At 35.1% G+C, this 12,082-nt stretch overlaps 1 protein-coding gene across 6 annotated transcripts in view; it reads right to left on the bottom strand.

Annotated features, from left to right (window-relative positions):
- LOC124630432 overlaps positions 1 to 12,082 on the bottom strand; it is a 148,727-nt gene that overhangs the window by 38,582 nt on the left and 98,063 nt on the right. For all 6 annotated transcript variants that reach the window (XR_006984429.1, XR_006984428.1, XM_047164354.1 and 3 more), the window contains exon 3: positions 11,144 to 11,301. Coding sequence is in view for 4 of the 6 variants with exons in the window: in XM_047164354.1 (XP_047020310.1) it covers positions 11,144 to 11,301 (158 nt within the window). In the remaining 2 variants the exon portion in view is untranslated. The remainder of the gene's footprint in view (positions 1 to 11,143; positions 11,302 to 12,082) is intronic.

Raw genomic sequence — 12,082 nt, forward strand, 5'->3', positions numbered from 1 at the left:
CGATATAATGTTTAATGATATAATCAAGGTTTTAATGGGGGCGGCTAAAATAGTGAGAGTTAATAAGCTATAAATTTATTACAGTGGATATAGATCCAAGAATTAGACGTTATTTGTTGTATATCTTAGACACCATGGACTGTGTTTCGGATGGCACGTTAAACTGTAGGTCCCGGCTGTCATTGAATATCCTTGGCAGTCGTTACGGGTAGTCAGAAGCCAGTAAGTCTGACACCAGTCTAACCAAGGGGTATCGGGTTGCCCGGGAAACTGGGTTGAGGAGGTCAGATAGGCAGTCGCTTCTTGTAAAGCACTGGTACTCAGCTGAATCCGGTTAGACTGGAAGCCGACCCCAACATGATTGGGAAAAGGCTCGGAGGATGATGAGACGTTATTTGTTGTTTTAACCGATTTATGTAAAGAATTTGTTTTTTAATTATTTACGTGTTTTCATCAAAATTTTACCATATTTGTTACACCTAAGTAACCAATCAAAATCAACACAAATCAATATAATTTAGTCACAATTACGCAAGAGGCCGTGCGTTTTGCGTCGCGTGCACATTTATCGCTTCAAAGCGAGATGCGGCGAGATCCACAGATTACATTGTCACTGCGTAGGGCTACTTTCACTTCGTCATTTTCACACCGTCTGTGAACGTCTACGGTCGCGTTAGATATCATCTTTATTGCCCGTGTAACACGGAATCGCCTAGTTCTACGACTTTTTAGTTGCAGAATTAGAGCAAAGGTTAGTTTCGTAATGTTTCCAGTAAAAGTGGTTTGGGATGAAAGGGAATCCCGCGGTCTCTTTTTCTGGAAATAGTTACTCTTCTAATTATATTTCCTATTTAACTGCCTTTATTAACTATTTAAAAGGCTTATGTTCAGTAAGAAACTGCTTAGTGTATCGGCATGAAATGTCCCAAAATAGTGAAGTCTCACACGAATCATAATTCCAAATCACTTTGCTAGAACAAACAAAAGACAGTTCTGAATTCGAACGAAACTAAACATAGACAAAAAGATGAATCTGAATCTACAAGCAAACAAAACATAAATGTCACAGTTGTAGCTCATGTCAAATTCATGATGGCGGCTGCAAGCGCGAAATTCACATCAAATAGCAACGTCTAGCAAAACATGTGACATTCATCTCTAAGCAAGCGACTAGCTAGCAACAAGAAATACGAGTTCACGTTGAGGTGTATACACATTTGTTTTGTTGTTTCTATGTTAGATGTCACGATAGTGGTTGTCACCTATTTTGTTTGGTTAAGTACGTTTGGGTCATTGGATTTTGGGATAGCAGCAAAATTTTTGATAGCTTTTGCTTTTATTGTTGCTTCTTATTTTATATTGAGTCTTTCTTTTACGTGCATCCGATTAAGTCTTGTCAAATTATGGTTAGTTACAAATGAGTTAAATAATTTTGATTTAAAGAAGCTGATCTGCACCTTCCCTAACAATTTCAAATTCTAGTCCAGAACTTGTGTATCACCCTTTATACAGGAACAGAAACACGGAACGCGCCTCCGTGGGTCGAATCAACACCACTAATCTTTTTATTAAACGACAGAAGCGACTTAAACTAACCCACGTGCGCCCGAACATCAGATATGCGCCATATTTGCATATATTGACAGTTTAGATCAGCGTAGAAAAGTCAATGTACGTGTCCACACATCAAACTGATTTGTTGTTCGAATTTATACGTTAAGTGCACGCAATAAGTGCTTTTTTATTTATATTTATTCTTCACTTTTCACACGTTGAATTGTAAAGATACAGTCATTTAAGTTCGTGATTATCTCTAATGGAATCGGAATCTGGCGAAACGCCTTCAATGGATCTAATGCAGTTATGAACGGTTAAGCTAGAAACATTTGAAACTATGGCTTTAATTGTTGCTCCACTTTGAGAGGGATCGTGAGGTTACGTGTAGTAGCAGTAAGAAGCAATTAAGTCAGTGTCAATCAAAATATTGTGAATGTAGCCAGGCATCCTCGCGGTGATGGACAGTGATGAATAGATGTGGGCGCAGTAGCGTATGTATGTCCGACTGGATAATTGGCGATTCCGGTTGCTATAGACACACGGATGATTTCTCTTTTGGGAAAACTTAGAAACTACATTCGTAGAAAATAGCGTGAAATATGTTTTGAGTAAATAATGGAAGAACGCTTAGATGACAGTATGTAAGTATAGGTAAAATAATAAAACGATAAAAGCAAAAGTTTATGAGTTTTGACTGAAGGCAAAAAAAACGAGACGTTCATAATACAGATTTAGATGTCAAGATAACCAAGGATACACAGGACGTCTAATTATCAAAAAGCAAGAATCAGAGATCGCATTCCAATCAGCCCACTGTCTTCAATTATGTATTACCATTAAAATGTTGTTAGTCTAGTTATTTTTAGTTAATCGGTGTTAGGCGTCAAGAAGCCAGAGCGACTAAGTTTAAAATCTTAATTGAGTTCTTACGAGTTGTTAGAATTGGAATTGCTTGGCGGCCATTTTTATTTATAAATTAGATCTAGCACGCGACTGCGATTTAAGTAAGTTAAGTGGATATTTTAAATTGTTTGAGGTCGATTAATGAAAGTGAGCCTTTTCGTGTAAAGGGAACTGGTTCTGCTTGTAAACCCGGTGGACTTAGGAATAGGAATGTTTGCTAATTCAGAGGCAGGTACAAACTGTAGGTAGTTCGATTTGTAGGCATTGCTATGCAAGAGCATGTCCAAAGTAAGATTATAGGTATAGTTATACATGCGGAGGTTCTAAATACTTGCGTGCTTGCTTGGCAGTTTCTAATAGATTAAAAATGCAAACTACAGTAAAATTTTGCTTGATTCAATTTTTTTAGTGTCTTTTAAGTACACCTCAAATTATTATTAGGATATTTTCAGTTTTTTTGAAAATCATTTATAGCTTACTTCAGTTAAAACGAAATGAATAAGCCCAAGATAATTTCAAAGATGTTATCTAAAAACAAAGAATCTAGAACTTCCTGAATCTATTATAATTTTATAAGCACGCTATAAAGCCTTATAAAGAACAATAGGTTTCTTTAATAGTTTTAGAGCGATCCTTATCAGTTATCTATAGATAGTCTAGTTTAGTAAGTTAATGTTTTAATTGATATTTATGGCATTGATTATGTTTTATTTATTGGTAATGTACTTTTATGGTCTGGGTGGAGTTCTGATCGATGTTTCCCATCGAGTCATATATTTTATGTTTTGTAAAGACTTCGTCTAAACAAGAATTAATCATGATGATTTTGTTGTAATCAACAAAGACTTAGTTTTTGATAGTTCGTCATAAAGCTGATTTCAAATATAACTTGCTTTTCCATTATTTAAAAATTTTTAGGTACTTGTTATAATATGATTTCACAATGATGCTATAACAAACAATTACTAATCAAGATATTTAAGCCTCTCTTATGCCAGACATTGACTCTTACTACAATGTAGATATTGTACGTGCAAATAGGCACCCATAGTAGGTACCACCATGTTACGCAAAAGCTGCAAAACCACATCTAGGATTTAGGTCTGCCTAGAGCTTAAAACAAAGTCTGGATGACGTAACTGCGTGGCCAGACAATACATAAGCGCTTACCTAAAGGTTCCGAACAAAAGCTTAGAGAAATTAGAATCATTGTTTCATTCGGTGCAAGTCAGTCAGTAGAATGCAACAACATAATATGTTTTGTTTAAGAAATGCAAATGAAGGAATTGGTGAGTATTTGAAACAGAAATCTAAATAAAGGGAGCAATCACTTCAGTATAAAAAAATTAATAAGTGAGTACATTGTCTTTCAACTTTGATAGGAATCTCGATTCCGTAACATATTCAATTTGGTTTAAACAATTAAAAAACGTCGATAACTTCATAAAAATCATAACGGCAACCATTTGCGTAACATCTGAAACAAATTCATTGACACTGACCAAAGCGATCTCTTACAAAAGCCTACCTCAATGCCGCCCTACTTTCCAAACGTATCTACAGCTACAATTATGTGGACAATATAACAAACAAACAATTATATCACACAGTATACCACGATACATTTGCTATCCATTCACTCCATAAGCTCACTTAAATCCAGGCAATAAAGCTCAATATACCTAAGCAAGGGGTTTAAAAGCAGCAAATATAGTTGTTGCTATCGTCGAAGACAATAGAATCGAGGACATTAAGTTCGTGCAAAATGTTTCTGGAATGGCATATGTTGCAGCCACTGAGTATTCTAAAGCAGGCTCTACTGAATTCAGAATAGGGTTCAGATTGATTTGTTGCATCAAGCGATTAGGATATAGGACCAGTCGGCGCCACAATGTACTTTTGGTAGTTGGTATTATGAGGACAATTACGAAACTTAAGTTAGTGGGCGTTGGATCAGATCTGGATCTATGGTTACAGCAATTGAGCTAAATGCTGGACTGCAGTAAATTTGTCTGTCATTATAAAATTACTGGTTCAGGAATTACGACAGTCTACTTGATTATGGCTTATAACAAAGAGCTTCCAAGATTTCTTGGACTGTATTTTTTGTTCTTATTTCACATAATCTCTTTTAATTTTTATTAAAGTTTTTATTTCACTAGGATAAACTTGATTTTGCATTATTTTACTCAGATACGTAGTTACTGTCATATAATTACATGAATGCAATCAGCAATAACGCACTGGGTTAAAATATTGTAATACAATTTGAGGACAAATTACTATTCAAGAATCTGAAGCAATCTAGAGGCAAGAAGTAATCTAAGTAATCATTTAGGTTATCCTCAGAAACTATAGGCATGCATTAATATAATTCCAATGTTAATCTTGCTATATTTTTTTTCTCTTTAAATATGTCTTACATCTGTTTTTACAAAGCTAAATGACAATTCTAGGAATATTCGGTCACTTTTTTAGACAAAAATTATTTGAAGTTACACCAAAATTCTACCGTCACCTCTGTCACCCCGTAAAAAGTAAAAAAAAAACGGTATATCCTCACTATTTCGTGTGAAAACCTGTTTTATTTTTATGAATATTACCAGTCGTGAAATTAAAATATGCAATTGTTAGTATTACCGTTGTGTTTAATAGTTTCTTGAGAAATTAGCCTACACTTCTACCCACGGAGGCAGGAAAGATAGCGGAGGTACCGCGAGGAAGGTAAGAGAGGCGCCTTCTTGTACCCGCATCATTTTCGGCACACTACTTCAAATGATTTTTCGTAATGACATCTCTGCTTGTCATTTTGTTCTCCATGGATCTATACAACGTTCGTCTTGTCACCCGGCTGGGCGTTGACTGGGCAGCTTTTCATTGTGTTAAACATAGTTCCGGCTATGAAAGTCATGTCTGTAGATTTGTCCGTGAAATAAAGTACATATTTTGTCACTACATAGAATGGAATTTAGTAATATTATTCAACTACTGTCCGCCTAAACGTGGTTAGTTTTTTTTTAATTTCCTGTTATTTTGTTTTTGGAACTGTGTACCTTAATAAGACGTATTTTATGAACCTGGGCAAAAAGTATTTCACTTCTCTATTTAGGCAGTTTTTGAATAATGTGTTCAAAATTAAGTACAGTTCCGAATTTTTACTGTAACCTTAACACACACTGTGTTACATTAAAATTTAACAAACAAATTCTTTCACAAACAAATTATAGCACGTACCAAAAGACCACAGACATGACCTACCCACAGTGCATTTTATTTCCACAAAAACCAAGGTTCCAGCCCATTGTGCACTGACACACTGGTTCCGTACAAAGAACATATCGATAAGAACACAATAAACAATAACGTTCGTGTATTGCGATTACAACACTGTTATGCGACTAACGATTGTAAGGACTTGCGATTAAGCGACTTTTTTTCCGATGTTATGTCAGAAATACTTGGGAATGTGGACAGAATGGAGTGTAAATAATGTAAAGATTTAAAGGTTTGTCATACTATTTAAATAATGAGAAAAATAATGAAATTCTGTCGAAAATATGACATGAAAATTCTGAGATCACTTTCCTTCTCAACCAATAAAATTGGCCAAGGAATCACGTTTAATTTATTTCAATAATTAATATAAAAACAAATAAAAATATATCAAAACAGGTAGGTAATCTATTTATCTATCTGCATAATACACGATTTATGGAAAACCAATACCACTAAGCGCCACCTATCAAACCAAACGCCATCTTGTTAACCAAAAATCACAAAAAAAAAACAAATGACAAATGGCGCCTTAAAAAGAACGACCTCACGTCGCAAATTATGATAGTAATGGTTGCGTGGGCAGATTGACGATCTAGTTTATCGACGGGGCGTCGTCGGTAACTGGGTCGAAGTGCCAGGTGAGTTCGTTGATCGTTCGTATTTTGAAATGTACGTTCTAGCCAATCATATACGAGGAGTGTTGATTCAGTATTTCTAGTAGTGATTTGATTTTGGAATTTTGCAGTTCTTTATTTGAATGAATTTAGTGATTTTTTATTTGTTATTTTTTTGTGGAGAAAGTCAATTTAGATATCGTATTCACTTTCTTAGAATTTGTAATTTGATACTGGTTCAATTCTTTAAATGTTAGATATTTTCCTTCTTTCTAATTGAACTCGTTTTACAAGTTAAAAATTCGTGCCCCCAATTTCTCATAACCACAAGTGAGCCCGTACCATCCCTAAATCTACAAACAACAAAAACAAGTCGAAAGATAAAAAAAAAACAAATGTAGAACCGAAACCAACAGCAACAGAACAATTATATCCACAAACCTACTTTTACATCCCACCAGTAACCAGCAAGTGCACAAACCCCACTTCCTACAAGATAGGTCCAATTAATTCACATAAAATTAGAAGCCGGCCCACTATCACTGGCTCCCAGTCCTAATTATTAGAGGGAATGTTCGATCTTTATTGTTCGCTGTTAGCCAGCCCTTACATTAGATCTGGACTAATTAAATGCTAGTTCTAAGAGGCTGGTTTCATTAAATGGCGATTTTCGTGTGTGTGGATCTGATAGTCGGTGCGCCAGCGACACTTCCTACTTGTAGCCGGTGTAAAAACTAGAGGCGCAAATCTAGCTTTAAATAAATCCTGGATTTAATGCTGTGGTGGTTTGAGGTAAATGTTTTAAGGGAAATTACGGTTTGGGCTTTGGTTTTAATGTAGCGTGTTAAGGTTAAATTGAAAGGTATAATTAAAAAGAAGGAAGGCAGTGAGAGCGTTATTGGTCCTTTGGAACGCAAATTATAACAATGAAACGGTAATAAAAAGTGAAAAAAAAATTGAGGTGGAGTAGGTAAAGATTTTTCACCACATAATGTAAAATAAGTTACAACAATATTGCAGTAAACTACGAATGTGTTTTAATGTTTTTACTTCTTGATGTTGTTAAGACTGAATGCAGCACAAAGAATGCCTATGAACCTTTAGCACATACAATAAACAAAAAAATACACGAGCATTTCAACATACCACAGTAACATAACTCTCCGTTTACAGCACATACAGTAAAGTATTGTACAAAATCACAGCGAGCTCGGACAGTCCACGATGATCTACGAGGCGACGGACTTCCGTATCATTACGGGTTGGAGTGCTCGCGCGCAGATCACATCGGCACGCGCCGCCACTCTTATCATCTTAATTTTATGTATTTATTCAATATCCACTGGATACACTGAGAATGAACGAAGCATGGGCTTCTGTTTTCGAAATATTCTATTCAAAAAAAGGAACGCTTTTCAATTGTTTTTAGGACTGCGCCATCGAAATTTTGAAATGAAGAAAGTAATCAAGGAAATTTTCTCTTGCATGTATGAAAAGAAATGGTTGGTAGTTAATAGCCATAAAAGTATAGACAGCAGATGGTATGGTGGTGGTTAAAGAGCGTGACGATTGACATACATTCTTAACAACCTGGGAATGAAAAGGAAAAGGAATTCAGTGCAATTACGGAGACTGTATTTGCAGAAGTTGATAGATATTTTACAACTGTGTCATTAAATATAGCAGTACACAAGGTTGACGAAAACCAAAATTTAATAGCTACAACTAATTTGAATAACGAACAAAATTATCATGGGAAAGGAACTGAGTTTAGCAACATTACGCACAACTATTGCAACACTAAAACATATTTATTACCAACCACTAAATTAGCTATAACTGACACTAAACGGACCGCGATAATTTGGTTTTCAACAGCTCTATCTGTCATAACTTCAGGGAAACATACAGTATCTCGTATTTCCAGCATGTCGTTAGTAGTTAGGTCACGAACTCCCAGTGACTGGTTGATCACGGCTATATCTATAACAAGTTGGCTAAGGTCCGGTGACAGCTTATCGAGGAAAACCGAGGGCATTTATGTTATTAATTTGGTATTAATTGGTGCGCAAGTAACTGATCAGGTTGCTAGATCCGGTGTTTATAGTGCTATTTTTGTACCTACTTAGACTTCCGTTGGGCAAGTAAAAGATAAGCAATTTAATTGACAGGCTGATATTAAAGACGATAAAGATTAAGAAAAAGGTTAAAAAACAATGGAATCAAAGATATGTCCCAAAACACAAGAAGTATTTTGGGATGGATTAATCAGGCCTATCAATCATTTTGAAAATGTGAACTAAGATCGCCAAAGCTAACCGACAAACAGCTCTTGTCAAAACTCGCCTGTTAACGTATCAATCCTCGTAACCTCAATGTGTTGGCCACACTGTTGGGTAATTGATTGCCATAATCAAAATGTTATCGACGTTTTCGCACGCGAGGTTGCCTAACGCTGCCTCGCTATAAGGGATAGCTGAGACTATGATAATAATATACGTAAGCATATTGAAGTGTTTACAATTACTGATTTTGTTGAACAAGAGGCTTGTTACTGCAGCCTCCATATACTAAGGATAATTGGACAATCAGTGCGCTTGAAAGGAGTATGGGTTTGTTACGAATGATTGTAAGGCAGATAGAGGAACTAGTTACCGCTTTGAGTTTATTGCAAATTTTAGTGGAGTCACTAAATCTGGTGGTGGTAAAATGATAAAAAATCTATAGGAAAGAATGTTGAGAAAGTCCAAGGATTTAATTGACGATGCAACAGGTTTTATTAATAGTGATACTAAATTCTCTATTCTACAGCTATTATGTTGATGATTTAATAGTAAAATGAGAAAGTGGTTGTTGGTGTAGAAACAACAAAATATTTGAATAATGAAATAAAAAAATGAAAAATTGCAATTGTTGCTTTAACATGAAACAAAACTCTTAAATCCTTCTTATTTTGTAATGTTTCTTCTCATTCATCATCATTATCATGTACCACTGTTTGTTTAACACCTACTCTATCGCAAAACTTTCACTATCACGCGTGCTGACACGAATTATGATCTTGATAAATTTTATTCTTCACTAAAACAGGTGAAACTACAGTTAGTATCGTTGTCGTAACCTTGCTTGGCCCACGCTTCGTTGGCTTCGTGTCTTTTGTTAACGCTTACTTCGGTATCTATATATAATTCACACCATTCATTGGATTTAATAAAAAATAGCGCTATTGGCCTTTTAATTGTGTTAGATACGCAAGTCTTGACGTATGATTTTTTCAGTTAGTAATTTTAATTCTTGCATTTCTATGTCATTCTTTGTAACTGTGTTTAAATATTTTGGTATTTGCCGATTTATGATTTACGTAAGCTCTTAATCAATAAGGTAAAGTTGTTAGGTGCTTTGTCATATTTAGTAAGAAACTCAATATTTTAATTTCAAGGTCAACGTTCATTTTCCCCAAATAAAGGATTTAAGTAGGATCATTTGTACTCAGAAACGTTAAGGTTGGTGTAGCATGCTTAAATTGCTACTATAAAATCTTCCTTCTATAACTCGTATCAAAACCTACGTATCATAATTTAATTTGATTAGAAAAACGATACGCGAAACTATAATAATGATGAGAGGAAGTTATCAATTACTGGAGTACAACATTGAATTATTTACGTACTGTATGGAAGGAACTTCCATGGAAGTAGGGTACAGATTACATCAGCCTTGGCGATGATTAAAAAGAAACATTGATCATTTCACATTAATAAGCAATTTGACATTTGACCAAGTGATATATATTGTTACTAACAATTTTCTAATTAAAGCAAATAAGGTCAAACATCAGACAAGACAACTGACGAAAACGAATGACAAAGAGCCAGTCACACAAGTAAAATAATGAGCTGAATGTCTCCTTCTAATCGATAAGCTCAACATATCACAACAACGTGACTCCAACAGGTCCAAAGCAACTGAACCAGAAATAGTTTCACAATGGTAATTATTGAGAAACGATTTACCATAACGATAATGGTGAACAATTAAAAATACAGGTAGCTAATCCCATTGATGTAGAAACTAATTAAAATGATTTAGTATTCGGGGACCTTAACGAGACTGCAGGTGTTAAAAATAATGTTGGATAAGATCTTACAAAACGATTAGTTATAATAGAAGGATTAAATAATATGCTAGAACTTTGTAGCGAAGGCGATGAATTACATCACCAACAAAAGAGGTTCAACATACTTTTGTCCTTAATCTGAAGCAGGACCAAACAACTATTGAATTTAACTATAAATTGACTTTGACCAAAGTAATTGACAGACCAGAGAATTGAATCGGCGTGATTAAGAAGTATAACAATGTAAATTAGAAGCAATGGAAGAAAATGTTATCGGGAACTTAAACCTGACAGTTATTGATTAGGAACAAGAAATGAATATGTTCGCAGATAATAAACAGGATTGTATAGAATTTAGAGCACCCACGTGCCACAATGGAGTCGGCTAAGGCTTAGTAGTTAGCAATGCAGACATTTCGCAATTATGCTCGGATTAGTTGCAAGTTGATTATAATTAAAACTAGGTGTGTTTGTAAACTAGATTGAGAAATATCTGGTCGGGCTGCGTTTGATATTGCTTAGTTTTGGAATTCGCTATAGCAAATTATTACTCGGCGAGTTTTACCGATTCCAAAGTCCTATTCGATTCTGGTCTGGTTGCAATATCGGTCATTGTTCGATTTAAGTAATTTCTGATTCTAAATTAAGATGCGTAGTTTCTAAGCATTGTTCTTACCTCATGCCGTCGAATCCATCGTCCGAGCCGTTGATGGTAAGTACAGGAGCACGCGCATATGCTTTGGCAACGCGTCTGTTCCTCTCGAACACTATCACTTTTGCCCATATCTCGTCGTCTATCTGTGTCCATTTGTCCAGTACTTCTTGTATGTGTTCCTGTTGACAAGTATTGTTTTTTAATAATAATATTATCATTAAACATTATTTCTATAAGTAGTTATGATTTGTTCCTATTCTAATAAATTCATAATGCATTCACAAGTTTGTATCTACTGTAACAATAGCTACATGCCTGCAAAATACAGCAACCACTTTACATATATCAATAGCATGTTACGAATACATTAAGTATTTCATTCACAAACTATTAAGCAGGTCTTTACCAATTTTCCATTTCCACAACCTTCATTATTCGCTGCTACAATAAAATCATTACCTTAAACGACTGTAGTTTTATTACACACATTTTTAACAGTAGTTTCATTGCCAGCGTTTACCAAAACGTTTTCATTCATATTGTCTTGCATAACGTCAGTTTAAGAATGACCTTGCTATAGTTACTTTTGTAAGGTATGATTACTGAAGTTTAGATATTAATCCTAATGTGGCAATGTTGTTGTAATCAGATGACATCGTGGCGGGTGCAACGTAGGTTCCGCTCTAGTAATCACCGGTGTTTTGCTTCGAGTATGACTTTACTTGTGAGGTGTTTTATGTCAAATTGTTAAACCTCGGTGATGTTCGTTTGACAGTCAATTACAGTGGACGAAAAAATGTGGTTAGAATTGAAAATAAAAATGAAATGTCTGCAGATAGAAATATGGAAGTAAATAACAAAGGATATTGGAAGACGCAGTCGGAGATGTAAAAATCTTTATAAAAATGTTATAAAGCATGGCTGGTCAGTTGCTAATTTAATCGCTTTTAATATCTGAAC

The sequence above is a fragment of the Helicoverpa zea genome, chromosome 1 (genome assembly GCF_022581195.2).
Source record: "Helicoverpa zea isolate HzStark_Cry1AcR chromosome 1, ilHelZeax1.1, whole genome shotgun sequence".
Lineage (NCBI taxonomy): Eukaryota > Metazoa > Arthropoda > Insecta > Lepidoptera > Noctuidae > Helicoverpa > Helicoverpa zea.